At 50.3% G+C, this 20734-nt stretch overlaps 2 protein-coding genes across 8 annotated transcripts; both read left to right on the top strand.

Annotated features, from left to right (window-relative positions):
• Nucleotides 1-2514: 2514 nt before the first annotated feature.
• On the top strand, nt 2515-3540 carry CHCHD1 (coiled-coil-helix-coiled-coil-helix domain containing 1; the record flags this gene model as incomplete). Its single annotated transcript, XM_084244903.1, has 3 exons — nt 2515-2638; nt 2751-2869; nt 3427-3540. The coding sequence occupies 3 exons, from the start codon at nt 2515-2517 to the stop codon at nt 3538-3540; spliced, it is 357 nt and encodes a 118-aa protein (XP_084101029.1).
• Nucleotides 3541-5750: 2210 nt separating this feature from the next.
• On the top strand, nt 5751-20579 carry ZSWIM8 (zinc finger SWIM-type containing 8; the record flags this gene model as incomplete). 7 transcript variants are annotated; one of them, XM_084244674.1, is made up of 27 exons in its annotated part: nt 5751-5958; nt 8143-8296; nt 8549-8643; nt 8820-8992; nt 9163-9270; nt 9379-9460; nt 9582-9702; nt 10166-10367; nt 10507-10682; nt 11049-11743; nt 11846-12042; nt 12744-12875; nt 13015-13194; nt 13280-13463; nt 13663-13761; nt 14681-14805; nt 15877-16117; nt 16216-16374; nt 16480-16712; nt 16881-17169; nt 17344-17567; nt 18109-18597; nt 18805-18964; nt 19090-19266; nt 19433-19552; nt 19809-19987; nt 20119-20354. In XM_084244674.1, 27 exons carry the CDS (start codon nt 5751-5753, stop codon nt 20320-20322), a joined length of 5406 nt encoding a protein of 1801 aa, XP_084100800.1. The 7 variants fall into 7 exon arrangements, with proteins under 7 accessions (XP_084100800.1, XP_084100794.1, XP_084100799.1 ...); XM_084244668.1 differs by having other exon boundaries at nt 11049-12042; nt 16480-16708; nt 16880-17169; nt 19877-19987; nt 20119-20579; XM_084244673.1 differs by having other exon boundaries at nt 11049-12042; nt 12744-12854.
• Between the last annotated feature and the right edge of the window lie 155 nt (nt 20580-20734).

Here is a 20734-nt window from a genome sequence, read left to right as displayed (position 1 = left end):
TATGTGAGTGTGTGTGTTATTTTTTTTTATTTTATTCTTGAATTAAAAAAAAAAAAAGCCCTTCATAACAGCCTGGAAAGAGGAAGACAGACCTTCAAAAATACTTGCTAGAATTTGATATAGGAATCCACAAAAGAAAGTCAAATGCAGGATTCCATAATTTCTAATCTTGTGACTTATTTAAATGTAGATCCTGCTGATTTATAATGCAAAATACATATTATTCAAGTGCAAACCAAGGTTAGGACTCAATTTTCATTATGTGCAATATAAGGGTAAGTGATGATTATGAAAGTGTAGACTCATCCTTACTTCTTCTAATTACACCAGCTAACATTGGCGCTTCCTTTGCACATTTGTGTAGAAAGTCATCCAGGTGTTTATGAATGATTGTGCCTGGAGACACAATTGTGTTTTATTGTGTCCCAGAACTTTCTTCTTCAGTCCAATTACCATAAAAGTACTCACAAGAGAGCAGGGTAAACCAGGTACCACACTTTCACAAGAGAACGCAGAACCAGGAATAGCCACATGGTAGTTATCAACTAAATGCTTCATTTTTTCTATGAAGAAAGCAAGCAATGTGATTTTTTCTGGTTTGGAGCCCAGCCTGTTCTGTATATAGCAGCAGACTTGGGGTTACTGGCCCTAGAAATACCTGATAGGAATCCATTTTATTTGTGCTGCTGGAGAGAGATGGAGCATGAGGCTTTTTTACCACAAGCAATTGCAAGTGTTGCTATTTGTTACTGCAAGTGTTGCTATTTTCTATTATCTCAGGTTTCATTTTGTATAATAAATTGCTTTTTAAACATTGTCTTTTGTTTGATTTCTGGGATGGGCACAATAAAGTTGGAGACTTGCAAAAACATTTGAAACAGTTCATTTAACAAGTATCTATTGGCACTTCTCTAGGTACTGGAGATTCATAATGAAGAAGAAAGATATGTCCCTTCATATATGTGGGTGTTTGGGGTAAGGCCATAAACAATGACAACTTCTTTCAAACTGTGATAGGTGCTATGAAGACAATAAAACAGGTTGGTGGTGAGATGTGAGAAGTCATAGAAAACCTCTTTGACAAGGCCCCTCCGGGAAGATTCCAAACATCTGTGACAAATTATTTTAAGTACACTAAATTTACACAAATATTGTCCTTCAAAGTAGTTATGAACTACAAGCTTATTCAAGTTATACTTCCATTATCAGAAACTTTTTTCCTCCAATAATTTTGGGGCACTGGAAACATTTCCTGGAGCTCATTTGTAAAGCCTTGATAATTCATAGCATATCTTTGGGCTGAATTTTGTAAAGAGCTAAACGTGACAACCAGGCCTCCCTGGTGGCCCAAGGAGTTAAGCACAGCACTATGAGGCAATCCGCAGCCTCTGCAGCACCAGTTCCATCCCCAGCTGGCCAGGGAGCAACCCACATGGCGCCGCAGGCCTCTCCTGTCTCGCCTGCTGCTCGCCTAAGCAGTGTATCTGAGTCAGTCTGCCAGTTCTGTACCCCACTCTGTCTCTGGTGAATCCTCTCACACCTCCCCCCCCACCCCAGCACCTCTGGCCTGTACCCCAGCTCTTGTATGCATAAATAAATAAATCTTTAAAAAAAAAAAAGTCACAACCAAGTCTGATGAGGCCCGGTATCACAACTGAAGGTCCAAGTCTATAAATAGGAAAGACACTACCAAAGATCACAGGATTGTCTAGAGAATTAAATAAGATGACGAATGCGAAAGTGCTTAAACCTCACCCTCGCCAGTGAGATCTTTACAAATGAGCAAGCAATATTTAAGTAGTAGCTGTTGTCTATACAAGAAAAATGAGCTACTACGAGCTTATTCAAGTTATACTTCTATTTATCAGAAATATTTTTTTCCTCCAGTAATTTTGGGGCACTGGAAATATTTCCTGAAGCTCATTTGTAAAGCCTTGATAATTCATAGCACATCTTTGGGCTGAATTTTGTAAAGAGCTAAACGTGACAACCAGGTTTTGTTTTTTTTTAGGCTTCGTAGTAACTTTAAAGTTAGTCAAAACCAAAAGTTCTTGAAGGTTTATTAGAACAAAGCAAAGTCTTCCCCAACCTAACATCTTAAAATCTCTTATTTTGATTTGCTCCCATTGCCCTTGCCTATGTCAATAACCCTGTAGTCCATTGGGCTACCAGGAGAAACAAAGTCCACATATAAACAAATGTCCACCAGGGGAAACAAACTGCCCTTTCCTAGGAGTTCCCGGCCCAGTTTGCCCCCAGACTTCAAGGCCCTAAGTTCATAAAGGAACGACCTTGTTCAGCGTACGAGCCCCAAGGATTCTCCTAACCTGCTAAAAAGCCTGGACCGGCGGGTGTCCGAACCAAACAGCCTGGGAATCCAGCCAAAAACAGGAAGCCGCGCAGGCCAGCTGCTGTCTAACTTTCCGAGATCCGGGTGGCGAACCCAATCGAACTCGTAAGGGTCACGTGGGGTCACGCACGGCGCCGAAGAGCCTGCTGGGAGTTCAGTGCGCAATGGCGGCGCCCAGTCTGCGAGGTCGCCTAGCGCGGCTTGGAAACTCACAGAAACCTGTATTGAAACCCAATAAGCCCCTCATTCTAGCTAACCGCGTCGGAGAACGTCGCCGGGAGAAAGGCGGTGAGCATTCGGAGCCGAGGAGATTCCTTCGCAGAAATCAGCGGGGTGGGAGGGCTGGACATTAAGAATTTTCTTATGACTGACTTCCCCTACCCCCCATGTACTACTTCAGAGGCGACCTGTATCACGGAGATGTCTGTGATGATGGCTTGCTGGAAGCAGAATGAATTCCGCGATGACGCGTGTAGAAAAGAAATCCAGAACTTCTTCGATTGTGCTTCAAGGGCTGAGGTGACAGAGGTTCCTGGGATGCCTTCTAGGGAGGAGAAAGGGGAGGAGGGATACAAGTAATGGCTTTCTCTGCTTCTTGCTAGGTGATTAAAGTCCCTTAATCTAAAAGGCCAAGGTAGTTCTGGCAGCTACTTCACCCACGCTAAAGTAGGAAGGGTGATAGTTTTGAAGACATTGCCTTTTGAGCTTTTTATTTCACTGCTCTGAGCTTTTAGCTCTACCAGATAAAAAGTGCAGTTAATACTAGTACCCAACTTACAGAAGTTTGGAAGTGCCAAACGAAGGGATGAATGGGAAAACTGCATTGTAAAATTTAAATTGCACCATTGTCTGCAATAGAACTAAAGATATTGAAGGAAAGCTTATATGGTCTGGGCATGGTAGCTCCAGACCACAGTCATTTGTAAGCCCCTATTCCTTATTGTTGAAAGGGGACTGGAAAAATGACACAGCAGGTGAGTTAATATTTTAGTGTGTTTGGGGCATTGTAAGAACTACTTACTTAAATCAGGGAAAACTTTAGAGTTGTTATTCTTGTTTTTGGTTTGTGTTTCCAGGCAGCCCGAAAGATGAGATCATTCCAGGATACCATGGGAGAGTCTGGATATTTACCCCCCAAGAAGTTGACTAAGTTGTTACAGAGGTTTCCTAACAAATCTCATGTCAGCTGAAGATGGAAAAGTATTTTCAATCACTGGACTATAACCTCTGAGAACTATGGAGAGACGTTTTTAGAGACATTTGCACTGCTCATTTCCTTTAGAAAGGTAAAGGAGGCCAAACACTCTTCCCCCTACCCCTTTAGAATTTTTGGAAGTAAAACTTGATCTTGAATAAAATCTAAAGAGAACTTTGCCTTTTGTTGTGGGTTAGGTACTCCCTTTATACTTGAACCCTGCATAAAGGTTTCTAGTCCTCCCTAGACTCTGAAAGTTCCTTGCTGCAAGCAGCAGAAGAAAAACTTGCCTGCATTTGAAGTCCTTTACACCATGTATTGCCCTTGTTGTAGATACCTGAAGTCTGCCTGTATACATATTTTTTTTGGCCATCAAGTATTTATTAACTCCCTATTTTGTGCATAGATGCTGCAAAATGCTTCCAGAACACTCAAAAGTTCACAACCTAGTGACCCAAAGGTATTGCAGATGTATTTCCTTTGGTTCATACAGTTGAAAATTCACTTTTAAGTTGAAATGGGAAAAATTGTCATAAAAATCCACTTTTTAGTTTTTCTTCAAAAATGAAAAGATCTGGCAATAATCATGTAGAGCTGATTATCATTTGTCTTCATTCTCTAGGGGCCTATCCTCTGGACTCTCCCAAATGGTGAAATACACTGAATTGGCCATCTGATTTGTGTATCACCTCTCCCTTCTCATAAAGTTATCTACCTGTTGCTAAAGGCATTTCTTTTTGTGAATCCCTGCTATTAGAAACAATTGTATAGCATTTTATGTATATTCTGCCATTTTAGGCATAACTGAGTTAACTTTTTTTAATATATCTGACAGTATTAAATGGACAGAGGGATTGGGGCAGGGGAGGTTAAAACTCCAGTGGGATAATTAGTGAAGGATTCTTGCTTCCTGGACTCCCCACAGCTACCTCTTACCAAAATCCTCATACCCCTTGAATAGAGTCTTGGGCAAGTTGGTCTGTTTAGCTAGGGGAAGCAGCTCAGTCTCAGGCACTTTGGACTAAGGAGTTCTTTACTTAGGGTCAATAGACTCCCAGTAAGAGGTGTGTGGTGGATGGGGAAAAAAATTATATCTTTAACTGGAGCTGAAATTTAGCATTTTATTTAGGACTGTAGGTAATAAACTGTGGTGTCATTAGCAATACCTACCTGAAATCACAGTGTTTTCATATATTACAGTTGGTTTCAGATATCTCACTTTCATCGCTGGCTTCAAAATTATGGTAGTTAATTACATTTGCTGCTGGATCTTTCTGTTTAAATAAAGAAGTACAACTAAGTTGTAAATGTGTTTGAGTGTTCTGATAATTCTACTTCAACAATTGTTTCTTGTGTAATTCTTTTATTTTGTTCATTTATAAACAATATGACAACTTCACCAGGTTGCTAAAGGGTCCGTGGCACAAAAAAGGCTAAGACCCCCTAGACTCAAAGGCCCTGATGACGATGAGTACAACCATTTTCTGGACTCAAACGCCTTCTTTTAACCCGGTGCTTTCCCAGTTAGAGACTTACATAAAAAGTCTTCTGGCATGGACTACAATTCCCAGATGGTGCTAGGGACCCAGGGCCTATCCGGAGTTAGGACGCTAACTCCACCCAAAATTTTCTGTGTTGTCTCTTGACAGCCTACGATTCCCGGCAGGCATGGCGGCTGTTTATTCCTTGGGGACATTATGGACGCCGAGTTATTGCTGGGATCTGTAGTCGTCTTATATACCTTTGGCCGTTGTCTTCCTCTTATGATGTTTGGGGGTGGGTTAAAAAAAAAAAGCGCGAAATGTAGCATTTAAACAAACAGGTGCCCCACGTCTCCAGCAATAGGTCCGATTCCCGGGCGCGCGAGGGCGGAAGTGGTGGTGGTCGGCGCGGCCGGAAGTTCAGATCAGCTGATGGGGGAGGCGGCGCCGCAGCCGCCTGGAGGCCCCGGCTGCCGAGCGCTTCGTCCGGGCCCTGAGTCTTGGAGACTGGCCACCATTCCCGTTCGCACCTCGCAGTTGGGCGAGGCCCGCTCCCGTCTCTCTCCCAGGCCTGAGATCCTCGGCCGGCACGGCCGCCCTGAACGCCCCGGCCACCCCCGGCCCCGGCTCGCCCCTCAGGCTCCGGGCCTCCCCTCAGTCCCCGGCCGGCGGCCCAGGCCCCGGATCCGCGGGGGGGGACCCGGCCCCAGGGGGTGCGGGCCCCATGGAGCTGATGTTCGCGGAGTGGGAGGACGGGGAGCGCTTTTCCTTCGAGGATTCGGATCGCTTTGAGGAGGATTCGCTCTGTTCTTTCATCTCCGAGGCCGAGAGCCTCTGCCAGAACTGGCGGGGATGGCGCAAACAGTCAGCGGGGCCCAACTCCCCCACTGGCGGCGGTGGCGGAGGTGGCAGTGGCGGTACCAGAATGCGAGGTGAGGGTGAGCGGGGAAGAGGTGAGCGGGCAGGCCCTGCCCGGGCCTTGTTAGAGAGCTGTCCCTGCTCGGGAGCTGTCCGGGACCGGGAGCTGTCCGGGACCGGGAGCTGTCCCAGGCTTAGAACGGACTTCAGGACTCGATTTTCCGGTCTTCCTGGGGTTGACTTCTCCACTCTAGAATGTGTGTGTGTGTGTGTGTGTGTGTACGTGCGTGTGTGCGCGCGCGCGTGTGTGTGTGTGTGTGAGAGAGAGAGAGAGAGAGAGAGAGAGAGAGAGAGAGAGAGAGAGAGAGAGAAAAGAGAGAGGTGAGAGAGATTTGTGTTTTGGGGGTGGTGAATCCTGGGTTGGATAGGATTAAGACAGAAAGTAGATCTTTTGTCATTCATTTGCCTTAGAGATGGGTTAAGGGAGAAGAATCCCCTCCCTGACTTGGAAATACTCGCGGAGTTCAGCCTCAGGCAAGCCAGAAAATAGAAGAGAATGTAGGTAGGGGGTGGATTGTGAAGAAGTGACCACTTGAGGTATATCACCCCATTGATGATCTCTGATCCCAACTGCACCAAGAAGGGATTCCACCCAGCGGAAAGGAGGTAAACTGGCCTGTGAGAGGAAATTCCATAATCACATAGGTTTAGGGCAGAGGCGTGGTTCCTGGTCATACTGAACATTTGTCAAGAAGCCAAGGCTGGAACCACTAGATTAGAGCCTTAGATTTCTATCATCTGGATTTGGGGAAGAGTGTGGGTTATTGTCTCTGGAATTTCCTTATTGAAACACTTCCTGCTTATCACTGTGAGTTTTTCATCTGTGGGCCTTTCAGTGAATTAATTGATTAGCGCTGTGATGAATTTTGCTTTTATTAAAAGGATAGAGAGGAAAATGATGATAAGAGGAGCTCCAAAAGCTGGGTACTCACCACATCCTTTCCCTTCCTCCCTCCTGGCCCACTTTTTGTCCTGGTCCTCAATGGAAACTGACTTTTTCCCCAGCAGTTGAGGGTTTAATTTGTGATTCTATTCTGCCCATTCCAAGAGTTCTGTTTCTAAACTGCCCTGCAGAAATTTCTAGCACCGCTTTGGGATAGGGAGAAATCCACACATGTCACTTTGTCGGAGTAGTAGTATTCAGCTTCAGTTGAAGAGATAGCAGATGCTCTGGGCACATGTGTGCACACACAGAGCTCAAAGGCAGTTTCACTGTGGATCTTCTACAACCTCTCTACTTTTTTTTCATATTTGCTCCTTCACTTTGAGGGAAGTAACAGAAGTCATGGTGGTGAGGATTTTCAGTATATTTTTTACTTCCTGAACAGGTTAAAATGTAGGGAAGCATGTAATTTGTCCCCCATCCCCATCTCCTTCTTAGGCTATCCTCAGTTGCCCACTTGTAAAAATAAGGACTTTTTTTTTTTTAAAGTTTCCTTTCAGCTCTATAATTTTCTGATCTGTCATCTAACTAGCAATTTGTTGAGATATACAGTCTGTTGTGTTTAACTGTTTTTGATTAAAACAGTGTGGAAAAACTTGAATGGTAACTCCATCCTATTCCATGTGATTCCAGGAACAGCAGCTAGGTTCCCTTGGGAGAACCTATCCCCCCAGATCCTACTGTCCTCTCCAAAGGCTTCCCTTGCAGGAAGACAGGGTTCAGGTGTGCCAAAAGAAGTGCAGCCTCTTTTGCTTCTGGAGGTCCCTTTTTTAATTCTTCTGAGCTCTGCCCTATCTTCCCTCTTTAGATGGAGAAGGACACATGGAGACATCTGGGGAAAAAGAAATAGCTAAAAAAGCAATCATAAAAGAAAAAGCTAGAGGAGAGAAATTAACAATGTAATATGAATCTAAAATGCTAGATATGGGAAATTAAATGTCAAGGTATATGAGAAGGGTTTCTTGCTAGAATCCTGGAATACATCTGTTTGACCTCTTGACCTTTCTGGGATATCCTTAGTGTCTTCTGTTCTACACTTTAGGTAGCACGTTGTAGCCTGGGTATTGTCTAGCTTCCCTCTTGCAAGTGGAGTCTTAAGGGTTAGTGTATCCTGATAGGAGGGTCCCTTAGTTTTATATCCAGGTCTCCCCTTTTATTTTATAGTGAAGGTGGGTCTCAGGATGTAGTGCTGGCACTGGTGCCAAGTAAGCATGACTCTCTTCATTTTCCCCCACCTCAACCTTTGTTTCCAAAGATGGACTAGTGATTCCATTGGTGGAGCTGTCAGCAAAGCAGGTGGCATTTCATATCCCATTTGAAGTGGTGGAGAAAGTTTACCCCCCGGTGCCTGAGCAGTTACAGCTCCGAATTGCTTTCTGGAGCTTCCCTGAGAATGAAGAAGATATTCGGTAAGGCTAAATAAAGCACTGATGTTAGGGAGTGGGGTCCTGATATTCCACACTGACTGCTGGGCTTCCCACAGAACAAAGGAGATACTGTATTTGGGGCTGTGGTAAGAAGATGACGAAGAGGAGGGAGTGCTGGGATTTTCCCCAAGAGGGAATGACAATGGGAGAGAATGCCCAGGGCATTGTGGTCTCTGACAGGGTCTGTAGAAGGTTATTTGCTGATTTGTGGCTCTGTCCTCTTCTTCATGCCAGGCTATATTCATGCCTGGCTAATGGCAGTGCAGATGAGTTTCAGCGAGGGGATCAGCTATTCCGCATGAGGGCTGTGAAAGATCCACTACAAATAGGTAAGGATTCCATCATATCCTGTGGCACAGTCTACTCCTCCCATCCCCTGTGTTATGAATTAAGGACCTACTGCAATAAGTTGGAACAGGTTGTCTGAATAACTACTGGGCCAGGTTTCAGGGCAGAGACCTGTGTCTTGGCAGCTCTCCCTGACCATACCCATGTTTCTCCCCAGGGTTCCACCTGAGTGCTACAGTGGTGCCACCTCAGATGGTCCCCCCCAAGGGGGCCTACAACGTGGCTGTGATGTTTGACCGTTGCCGGGTCACTTCCTGCAGCTGTACCTGTGGGGCTGGGGCCAAATGGTGCACCCATGTCGTGGCACTCTGTCTCTTCCGCATCCACAACGTGAGGCCCTCCCAATTTATTCTGGCCCTATCCTACGCTCCATCCCCCCTTCTCTGCTGCATGCCTGGCCACAATGTGAGCCCCCTTGCTTCCCTAACTCTACCTCTCTGATCCCAGCTCTGGTAGCAGCAAGCCTTTCTCAGATTGTTCCATTTCTCTTTGTGTCTCAGGCTTCTGCAGTCTGCCTGCGTGCTCCAGTCTCAGAGTCCCTGTCTCGGTTACAGAGGGACCAGCTGCAGAAGTTTGCCCAGTACCTCATCAGCGAGCTCCCTCAGCAGGTAAGTGAGGATGGCACAACTCCAAGTAGCTCCAGGATAGTATATCAACCTTCCAGTTAGGCCCAGACCTCCTTGGGTCACCCATGCCTTTGTCCCTTTCCCCCTCAGATCCTCCCCACAGCCCAGCGTCTCCTAGATGAACTCCTGTCCTCCCAGTCAACAGCCATCAATACAGTGTGTGGAGCCCCTGGTGAGTGGTGAGCAAGAAGGGCAGTAGGAAGAAAAAGGCTGGTAGTGCAGAGAGCCACTTACCAAAGGCCAGGCAGATCCCGGCCTTTATCTCTAGGTTACTAACTGCCTATCATCCCCAGACCCCACAGCAGGACCCTCTGCCTCAGACCAGAGTACTTGGTATTTGGATGAATCGACACTAACTGACAACATCAAAAAGACACTGCACAAGTTCTGTGGCCCCTCCCCTGTGGTCTTCAGGTAAACCGAATCTCTTCATGCCTGTGTCTGTAGAAGGGAAGTAGCTCTCAGGCTGTTTTATTAATGACTGCATTTTCCACTTTTTATTCCTTACCAGGGTACAGTGCCTCATGCACACAGTTGTCACTAATGAATTTATGGATGCCGATAATTTTATATAGTCAGAGGCAGTGGCCAATAATTTTGTATAGTCAGAGACAGAGTAGGTAGCAGAACAGGCAGACTTACTGAAGTACACTGCTGAGGGGAGCAGTGGGAGAGACAGGAAAGGTCTGCTGCTCTCTGTGGGTTACCTCCGTGGCCAGGGATCAAACTTAGACTGTAGAGGTGATAGTGCTGAGACTTAACTCCTAGGCCCCCAGGGAGACCCTCAAGACCCCTTTTATGTCAGAGCCCTGTTGTACTTTCACTTGCTTTTTCCCATCCCACTTTAGGGTCGTTTTACACTCTACTTCTTTCGCAGTGATGTGAACTCCATGTATCTGTCTTCCACGGAGCCTCCGGCTGCTGCTGAATGGGCATGTCTGCTGCGTCCTCTGAGGGGCCGAGAGCCTGAGGGCGTCTGGAACCTGCTTAGCATTGTTCGGGAGATGTTTAAGAGGAGAGACAGCAACGCTGCCCCCTTGTTGGAAATCCTCACTGACCAGTGTCTCACTTATGAGCAGGTAACCTGAGAGTTAGGTAGCCCCCTGGTAGTTGATTCTCTCCCTCCCTTAACCTCATTTCCTCTTATTGACAGAGACACTGGAGCGGGCTACTCTCTCTGTCCTCCAAGGTGCATCTCAGAGACCTCTTTGTTTTCAGATAACAGGTTGGTGGTATAGCGTGCGCACCTCAGCCTCACACAGCAGCGCCAGTGGGCACACAGGCCGTAGCAACGGGCAGTCAGAGGTGGCGGCCCATGCGTGTGCCAGCATGTGTGATGAGATGGTCACATTGTGGAGGCTGGCTGTGTTGGACCCCGCACTCAGCCCCCAGCGGTGAGTCCCCCCTAAGCTCACTATAGCATAGAGATTGGGCCAGCCTAGGACAGACCTAGGCCCTATCTCCTTATACACATACAGATGTACCATTTTCCTAGTCCTAGGGAAATGGGAAGTGCTCAGAGCAGTAGGGCTACCAGTGATTTATGAGTTCTTTTTCTGAGAGACATTCTTCCTTCCCTTCCCTGAATGGCACCCACTTTTCCATCCCTGAGTATTGGAGTGATGTTTGTGGATGAAGTAGAGCTTTCTTGAGAACTTCCCTGGGTCCCCTTTCTTGGGTATACCCTTACTCCATCCCCTCCCATCCCTCTCCTTGCAGAGTGTAGCCCCCCAGGAAACCCTCATTCTTTGTTCCCACAGCCGCCGGGAACTGTGTGCACAGCTACGCCAGTGGCAGCTGAAGGTGATCGAGAATGTGAAGCGGGGACAGCACAAGAAGACCCTGGAGCGGCTCTTCCCTGGTTTCCGGCCAGCGGTGGAGGCCTGCTACTTCAACTGGGAAGAAGCCTACCCACTTCCCGGTGTCACCTACAGCGGCACTGACCGGAAACTGGCACTGTGCTGGGCCCGAGCCCTGCCTCCTCGGCCAGGTGCCTCCCGATCTGGGGGCCTGGAGGAATACCGGGAGCGGCCCCGACCTCTTCCAGCTGAGCCAGCTGTGCGGCCCAAGGAGCCTGGGGCCAAGCGCAAGGGATTGGGTGAGGGGGTCCCCTCATCACAGCGGGGTCCCCGCCGCCTCTCGGCTGAGGGTGGAGATAAGGCTCTGCATAAGATGGGTCAAGGTGGGGGCAAAACCAAGGCACTGGGTGGGGCCGGCAATGGGGGCAAAGGCTCAGCAGGCAGCGGGAGCAGGCGACGGCTGAGCAGTGAGGACAGCTCCCTGGAGCCAGATCTGGCTGAGATGAGCCTGGATGATAACAGCCTGGCCCTGGGTGCAGAGGCCAGCACCTTTGGCAGATTCCCTGAGAGCCCGCCACCGTGCCCTCCCCCTGGTGGTTCCCGAGGCCCTGCCACCTTCCTTCCTGAATCCCCAGATACTTATGAAGAAGATGGTGGTGTGTACTTCTCAGAAGGGCCTGAGCCTCCCACAGCCTCTGCTGGCCCCCCGGGGCTACTACCTGGGGAGGTCTGTACCCGGGATGACCTCCCTTCCACAGATGAGAGTGGCAATGGGCTCCCCAAAACCAAAGAGGCAGCCCCTGCAGTTGGAGAGGATGATGATGACTACCAGGCATATTATCTGAATGCCCAGGATGGGGCTGGGGGCGAGGAAGAGAAGGCCGAGGGCGGAGCTGGGGAGGAGCATGAACTGTTTGCCGGGTTGAAGCCACTGGAACAGGAGAGCCGCATGGAGGTAAGAGGACTATGAGGGTGCACCTTAGCCACAGCTGGGAGAGTGGCCATTTGGCTCTACAGGGGAGTCTTAGGACTGTAGCATGACTATTAGAATCCTGTAGCAGGCTCCTAACTGGCCTCCCTGCCTGCAGTCCAGTCTCTTCATTGCTTCCATTTTGAATTTCCTCAGATGTCTTTAGTGCTTAAAACTCTTCAGTGGTTTCCCATCGCTCTCAGGATAAAAATGAAGGTCCTTTGCATGATCTGTGAGGTTCCAATTGATCTGATCTTTGCCTGCTTCTCCAACTTCATGTAGCTACTCTATCTACTATGCTACAGTCAGTTAAACCATTTGTGCAGCTTGCCATGCCTCATCTGTGTTTTTTGCATGGATGGCCTTTCTGCCTGGAATGTTCTTCCCTCATCTTACCTGGTTAGTTTCTCTTCCTTCTTCAGATCTCAAGAGATCTCAGAGATCACTTCCTCTAGGTAGTCTTCCCTGAGACTGAGTTAATCCTACTTACCTGCTCCCTTCTTGACCTTTCCCAGAAGTAACTAGCTTCACACTGGTTGGTGTATTTGTGTACCTGTTCCTCTAAGCATATCCAGGAGTGCATAAGGCCTGGTATTTAGCAAGCATTCACAGGATATTTGCTGTATGGTGGCCTGCCCCTGGAAGTTAGGGTTTAAAACCCATCAGGTGCCATGTCTTCTCTCCAGGTATTATTTGCCTGTGCTGAGGCCCTGCACGCACATGGCTACAGCACTGAGGCCTCCCGCCTCACTGTGGAGCTTGCCCAGGACCTGCTAGCCAACCCACCCGACCTCAAGGTAGAGCCGCCCCCTGCGAAGGTGAGAGAGACCCCCTACCACTTCCTTCCCCACTTACCCCTAACCGTTTCCCATACCCCACCCCAAGTGAGAGCCTCCTTCTCCCTCCACCAAGGTGAGTCAGACTCATCTGCCTACCTCCCTGTGCTTCACTTTCTAGGGCAAGAAGAATAAGGTATCCACAAGCCGTCAGACCTGGGTGGCCACCAACACCTTAACCAAGGCGGCCTTCCTATTAACAGTGCTAAGTGAGCGTCCAGAGCACCACAATCTGGCCTTCCGAGTTGGCATGTTTGCCTTGGAGCTACAGCGACCCCCAGCTTCTACCAAGGCCTTAGAGGTCAGATGTTCTATTTGAACCTTGTAATCTGTACCTTGATCTCCCTTGAGGTATTAGAGCTCTGAGCTTCTTTCTATGCCCTCAGGTGAAGCTGGCATACCAGGAGTCTGAGGTAGCTGCTCTGCTCAAGAAGATTCCTCTGGGTCCTAGTGAGATGAGTACCATGCGGTGCCGGGCAGAGGAGCTTCGGGAGGGGACACTCTGTGATTATCGGCCTGTGTTGCCCCTCATGCTGGCCAGTTTCATCTTTGATGTTCTCTGTACTCCAGGTATGGTGCTCTCCTCCAGTAGGAACTGGGGTAGGGGTAAACCAAGGAAAAACCAAGAACCCAAAGGCTCTAAATTTTATTTAGGACCCATCAGACAGCTTCATGAGCGAATCTGGAATGATGAGGGTCTTGGATTCTGTCCCTTTCATTTTTCCCCATGATACTGCTATCTGCCTGACTTAACTCAACTTTTATCTAGTGGTTTCTCCCACGGGTTCCCGGCCCCCAAGTTGTAACTGGAACAATGAGATGCCTGGGGATGAAGAGCTGGGATTTGAAGCAGCAGTTGCTGCCTTGGGTAAGTCTGTCAGTGTCTTGAACATGTCTTTGAGCAAAGCTTGGCCTTGAAGAGTGTGAGACATGGGCCCTGTTCCAAAAGGGCTTTGGTAATAGGAAAACCAGGATGACAAGTGTGAGCCAAGTAGTGCCTATGAGAATCAAGAATTTAGAGCAAAAACAAGTTATGGGTATTATAGGGCATATATGAAAATCTAAGGAAAGCTCTCAAGAAAGAGGTAGAATTTGGAATGTGGGTTAAAAATCAGTTACGTTAGGGCCTCTCTGGTGGCATAGGTGTTAAGTCTGCTGTAGCCTGAATTCGATTCCCGGCCAGGGAGCTAACCCACATGGTGCAGCAGACCTCTCCTGTCTCACCCGCCGCTCCCCTCAGCAGTGTATTGCAGTCAATCTGCCTGTTCTGTTCCCCTCTCTGTCTCTGATGAATCCTCTCACCTCCCTGCACCTCTAGCCTATACCCCAGTTCTTGTATGCATAAACAAATCTTAAAAAAATCAGTTATCTTCAGGGCGGGGGTTGGGGAGGATAAAATACTGAATAAAAAACACAGGTCTTTTTTTTTTTTAAGACTTATTTTAAATAAATTTGCGTCAGCTCCCTGGCTGGGGATCGAACTTGTGCTGCAGTGGCTGTTGATAGCAACCCCTTGTACCCCCTAATCAGGTCTTAATAAACATGAAGAGCCCAACTTCCTTAAAGTGATGAGTATGCTGGGAGGGTAGAGTGGGCCAGGTTTTGAGGGTCTTAAAAAGCAGACCAGAGCTTAGATTGGATGTAATAGACAATGGGGACCTTTATAGGGGATTGGGTTCAACGAGGAATGTCTTACCTCATATGCTGGTGGTTGGGGAGCCTTGATCTTATTTATACTGTCTGGAGTTATGGCTGCTCTCAGTTAACCTTCCCCTTCCCCTTCATAGGTATGAAGACAACGGTGAGCGAGGCAGAGCATCCCCTTCTGTGTGAAGGCACACGTCGGGAGAAGGGTGACCTTGCATTGGCACTAATGATCACTTACAAAGATGACCAGGCCAAGCTCAAAAAGGTAAGAGACTGAGATACTGGACTTTGATGGACAAAGCAAATTTTTTTTTTTTAAACCTTTTTTTTTTTTTTAAGATTTATTTATTTATTATTTATAAAAGCACTGGGTACAGTCAGAAGCGCGGGAGGGTGAGAGAATTCACCAGAGCCAGAGCGGGGAGCAGAGCAGGCAGAAGGACCGAAGTACACTGCTGAGGGGAGCAGCGGGCGGCAGGAGAGGTCTGCGCGCCATGTGGGACCCTCCTCCGGTGGCTGGGGAGCAGCCGGGGATAGAACCGGCGCTGCAGAGGCTGCGGACATGTTGGCAACCTAGTGCTCAAGCGCTGCGCCACTGGGGAGGCCCAGACAAAGCAAATTTTACCACCTTTGTTAGAACTTTCCAGAACAATAAGAAAAATACTACTCTATTCATACGAGTGAAAAGAACTCAAGGGCCTCCCCGGTGGCGCAGCGGTTGAGCTCTGGGTTGCGAAGCTGCCGGCGGCCTCTGAGGCTCCGGTTCGATCCCCGGCTGCTCCCCGGTCACCGGAGGAGGGTCCCACATGGCGCTCAGACCTTTCCTGCCGCCCACTGCTCCCCTCAGCAGTGTACTTCGGTCCTTCTGCCTGCTCTGCTCCCCGCTCTGGCTCTGGTGAATTCTCTCACCCTCCCGCGCTCCTGACTGTACCCAGTGCTTGTATAAACAAGCAAGCAAACAAACAAACAAACAAACAAATAAAACATGCCTCTATTAAAAAAAAAATTAAAAAAAAGAAAAGAACTCAAAAAGAACAAGAGAGACTAGTGGTTTTTATAGGAGTGTTTGGGCAGAAGGTAGAAGATGAAAATCAGAGTGCATACGTCATTTACTTATCTCATTATCAGTGTACTCAGTGAATATCAGTGTACTGAGTCCTGTGGTGTTATAGAGAATACTAAGATATATAAGCCATGCCAGCCTGTCTTTGAGGTGGTTCTCTTATAACTGAGGAAGTCTTCCCAAGAAGGTAGTATTAAACTGTTTCATGGAGAAAGGAGAGTAATAAAATCAGGAGATTAAAGGGCGTCCTGTTACCACTTTTCTGTCTTCCAGATCTTAGACAAACTTTTGGACCGAGAAAGCCAGACACATAAGCCACAGACACTGAGTTCATTCTACTCGTCTAGCCGCCCAGCCACAGCCAGCCAGAGGTCTCCATCAAAACATGGGGGCCCATCTGCCCCAGGGGCCCTGCATCCGCTGACCTCAGGCTCTGCAGGGCCTGCTCAGCCGGGGAATGTGGCAGGCGCTGGGCCAGGTCCCACTGAGGGCTTCACAGAGAAGAATGTGCCTGGTGAGGTGGGGGCATGGGGCAGGGGGGATGTATGGTATGGAGCCGTGTTTGGGTCTCCTTGTAAAGGCTCATCCCAATGTCCTGTTTTCTTTACCCAGAGAGTTCCCCACATTCTCCCTGTGAGGGTCTGCCATCTGAGGCAGCCTTGACCCCAAGACCAGAAGGGAAGGTACCTAGCCGCTTGGCGCTTGGCAGTCGTGGAGGCTACAATGGACGGGGCTGGGGATCCCCAGGACGGCCAAAGAAAAAGCACACAGGTATGACAGCTGTGGGGTGACATGGAGGGAAGGATATTCCTGAATGTTGGAATCTGACTTCCGGAACTTCTGAGACTGACTTGTCTTGGGGGTGTGGGGGGTTAGGCATGGCCAGCATTGACAGCAGTGCCCCTGAAACTACATCGGATAGCTCCCCCACCTTAAGCCGGAGGCCGCTGCGAGGAGGCTGGGCCCCCACCTCCTGGGGTCGAGGACAAGACAGTGACAGCATTAGCAGTTCTTCCTCGGATTCCCTGGGCTCCTCGTCCTCCAGTGGAAGTCGCCGGGCCAGTGCCAGTGGAGGGGCCCGGGCAAAGACAGTTGAAGTTGGCAGGTCAGTGGGAAGAACTGACCATCTCCTCTGATCTGACCACCTGCAGCCACATCCTATGTAATCCAATTATAATTCCTCCAACATGCTCCCTTGCTCTGGTCTCTCCCAATCTCACTGGACACCCATTTCAGAGAGACGCAGATCCCAGTCCCTACCCCGTTGTCCCTTCAGGTACAAGGGCCGGCGTCCCGAGAGTCATGCTCCCCATGTACCCAATCAGCCGTCAGAGGCCGCTGCACACTTCTACTTCGAGCTGGCGAAGACGGTGCTGATCAAGGCAGGGGGCAACAGCAGCACTTCCATTTTCACACATCCATCTTCCTCAGGGGGCCACCAGGGTCCTCATCGCAACCTGCACCTTTGCGCCTTCGAGATTGGGCTTTATGCCCTCGGCCTGCACAACTTTGTTTCTCCCAACTGGCTTTCACGTACTTATTCTTCCCATGTTTCCTGGATTACAGGTAAATCCATTGTCTTGATTTAGATACTGGAGGGGGCTAATTGATGAAGCGCTGGGGGTGGGTTGGGGGGGGGCCCTTGCTCCTTGTGGAGTTACGGCTCTGATAAGAGAGATAATCATTCCTACTTCCTAATTTTGCCCATGCTAATCCCACTCTGCTTTTCTTTTTGCAAAGGCCAGGCAATGGAGATCGGCAGTGCAGCCCTGACTATCCTGGTAGAATGCTGGGATGGGCACCTGACACCTCCTGAAGTCGCATCCCTGGCTGACAGGGCATCACGGGCACGAGACTCCAATATGGTGAGGGCAGCAGCAGAGCTAGCCCTGAGCTGCCTGCCTCATGCCCATGCGTTGAACCCCAATGAGATCCAGCGGGCCCTGGTACAGTGCAAGGAACAGGTACTTCCATAGGCAATCTTCTCTGAAGCATGTGGGCGGGGAGAGTGGGTGGAGGGAAAGCTGGGGCCCAGGTCTTGGTTCCATACTCAGGTAGCTCACAAGCTATCCGGTTTGTCTTCATGTGGTGATACTTATCATTGATGTGTTTACATCCATTACTTCCTTTACCTTTTAACTCTGAGGTTAGAGTTATTTCTGTTTTACAGATAAGGAAATGGAATTTAGGGACCAAATTTAGGTTTCGAGATCTGTAATTCAGGGACCAAGATGATCACCAGCCTGGAATACTTAGGGAAGGCATCCTGGACGCTGGACTTGGACGGGCGGGAATGGCTAAATGAGTTGGGAACTGGGACTGTCACCCACCCGACTTCTCCCGGTCAGCAAGTTGAGTCTGTGAGAAAGTACACACGGCGCCAGCACTGACTCTGAGCGTCGGCCTTGACCTACGGCGCCTCCCTGGGAACCAGGCAGCTCTTGAGGGAGTTGGGATCTAAAACTGTCCTGAGTTGTTTTCCTCCCTTTGTGCCCCCCTTCGCAGGATAACCTGATGCTGGAGAAGGCCTGCATGGCAGTGGAAGAGGCGGCTAAGGGTGGGGGCGTGTACCCCGAAGTGTTGTTTGAGGTTGCTCACCAGTGGTTCTGGCTGTATGAGCAGACAGCAGGTGGCTCCTCCACAGCCCGCGAAGGGGCGACAAGCTGCAGTGCCAGTGGGCTCCGGGCGGCTGGGGAGGCGGGGCGGGGGCTGCCCGAGGGCAGGGGGGCGCCGGGGACCGAGCCTGTTACAGTGGCAGCGGCGGCGGTGACGGCAGCAGCCACGGTGGTGCCGGTCATCTCAGTGGGGTCCAGTCTGTATCCAGGTCCGGGACTTGGGCACGGCCATTCCCCTGGCCTGCACCCCTACACGGCTCTCCAGCCCCACCTGCCCTGCAGCCCTCAGTACCTCACCCACCCAGCTCACCCCACCCACCCCATGCCTCACATGCCCCGGCCTGCCGTCTTCCCCGTGCCCAGCTCTGCGTATCCACAGGTGAGACCGGTGTTCCACGGGGGGTGGGGCACGTGGGAGAACGTTGGGTGCTCACGGGGGTACGGGGCTGGACGGGGTACTCTGGGAAAGCAGTAGAGCTGTCCAACAGGTGGGGGGCCCGGCCCAACTAAGACACGCGGAAATCAGTTGTGGCGTGAAGAGAGCTCGGGCCTGAAGTACCTCATCATCGTCCTGCTTTTCCCGCAGGGCGTGCATCCTGCATTCCTGGGGGCCCAGTACCCTTACTCAGTGACTCCCCCCTCACTGGCTGCCACTGCTGTGTCTTTCCCCGTCCCTTCCATGGCGCCCATCACAGTGCACCCCTACCACGCGGAGCCGGGGCTCCCCCTGCCCACCAGTGTGGCCTGTGAGTTGTGGGGACGGGGACCAGGGGAATGGGGGGCGGGATGCTCGGCGGGGGAGGCGCGAGGGGATCCTCTCTGTTCCTCTGTGGACTCTGAGTTTCTCACGCAGTATTTATCCTACCTTCAGTGAGCAGTGTCCACCCAGCACCCACGTTTCCAGCCATCCAGGGTACCTCACTGCCCGCCCTGACCACACAGCCCAGCCCTCTGGTGAGCGGGGGTTTTCCACCACCCGAGGAGGAGACGCACAGTCAGCCTGTCAACCCACACAGCCTGCACCACCTGCATGCTGCCTACCGTGTTGGTGAGAGGTCTTCTGTGCCCCCACCTGCAACTCTGCCAGAGGCTCTTTAGTGACTCCCCTCCCCCCCCATAGCTCTTAATTCGTTTGCTGCGGGGTCAGGTACCAGGTTGGGATAGCGGGGGAAGAGGATGCGTTCCCACTACCTACTTACCAACCCTTCTCCCAGGAATGCTGGCACTGGAGATGCTGGGTCGCCGGGCACACAACGATCACCCCAACAACTTCTCCCGCTCCCCCCCCTACACTGATGATGTCAAATGGTTGCTGGGGCTGGCAACAAAGCTGGGTAACACCTCCCCTCCCCAGGACCATTGCCCACCCCTACCTGCTTCCCCCACCTTCCTATCCCAGACCTCCTTCCTAGCTCTTGCTCAGAGTTGAGGCCTTGGTCGGGTATGTGTGCGTGCGCGTTGGGGGCGGGGAGTTACCTCAGCTCCTGGGGTGGAGGGAGGCTCTCTGCCAGACCAGAGCTGAGAGATAAAAGTTGGGTCCCTAGGGCAGAGGTGGCCACCCCCGTCTCATGCCCCTCCCCTGCCCCCCAGGAGTGAACTACGTGCACCAGTTCTGTGTGGGGGCAGCCAAGGGGGTGCTGAGCCCGTTTGTGCTGCAGGAGATCGTCATGGAGACGCTGCAGCGGCTGAGCCCCGCTCATGCCCACAACCACCTGCGTGCCCCGGCCTTCCACCAACTGGTGCAGCGCTGCCAGCAGGCGTACATGCAGGTAACCACCCAGGAAGTATGGAGCAGGGTGGAGCACCTCCTGGGCAGGCCTGGAACAGATCACCCAGCATGCAAGTGAGGGGAGCCTTAGTTGTGTGCCTAGTGGCTCATCCTCCGTGTATCCTCCCCCAGTACATCCACCACCGCTTGATTCACCTGACCCCTGCCGACTACGACGACTTTGTGAATGCGATCCGCAGTGCCCGCAGCGCCTTCTGCCTGACACCCATGGGCATGATGCAGTTCAACGACATCCTACAGAACCTCAAGCGCAGCAAACAGACCAAGGAGCTGTGGCAGCAGGTCTCACTCGAGATGACCACCTTTTCCCCCTGAGTGTGGCGCCCCTAGGGCCCTATACAGGGACACAGGCCTGTGGTTATGGGGGTCCCTCACACAGGGGGAGTGAATCTTGGTTGGACAGATCATCCCCACTCAGTTCCCTGGTAGCTCAGACTGGCAGCTGCTCTTGGGCTGTAACTTGGGGCCAAGATGTCTCAGACCCTAGAAGCCTAGGGTTGGGGGAGACAGCCCTGTCTGGGAGGGGGCGTTGGGTGGCCTCTGGTATTTATTTGGCATTTATAAATATATAAACTCCTTTTTTACTCTAGTCTGCCTGGGCCTTTCCCTTCTTTCCCTCCATGTGTAGATGAATCTTTAACTGGGTGATGGCGGCAGGGAGGTCTGATATTATTTTAGGTTCCTCTCACTCCAGTGAGGCAGACAAAACAGAAAAATAAGGATGTTT

This window comes from Talpa europaea (assembly GCF_964194135.1).
Source record: "Talpa europaea genome assembly, chromosome: 10".
Taxonomy (NCBI): Eukaryota; Metazoa; Chordata; class Mammalia; order Eulipotyphla; family Talpidae; genus Talpa; species Talpa europaea.
Note: the sequence above shows the minus strand (reverse complement) of the source record. Positions and strands in the feature narration are given on the sequence as shown.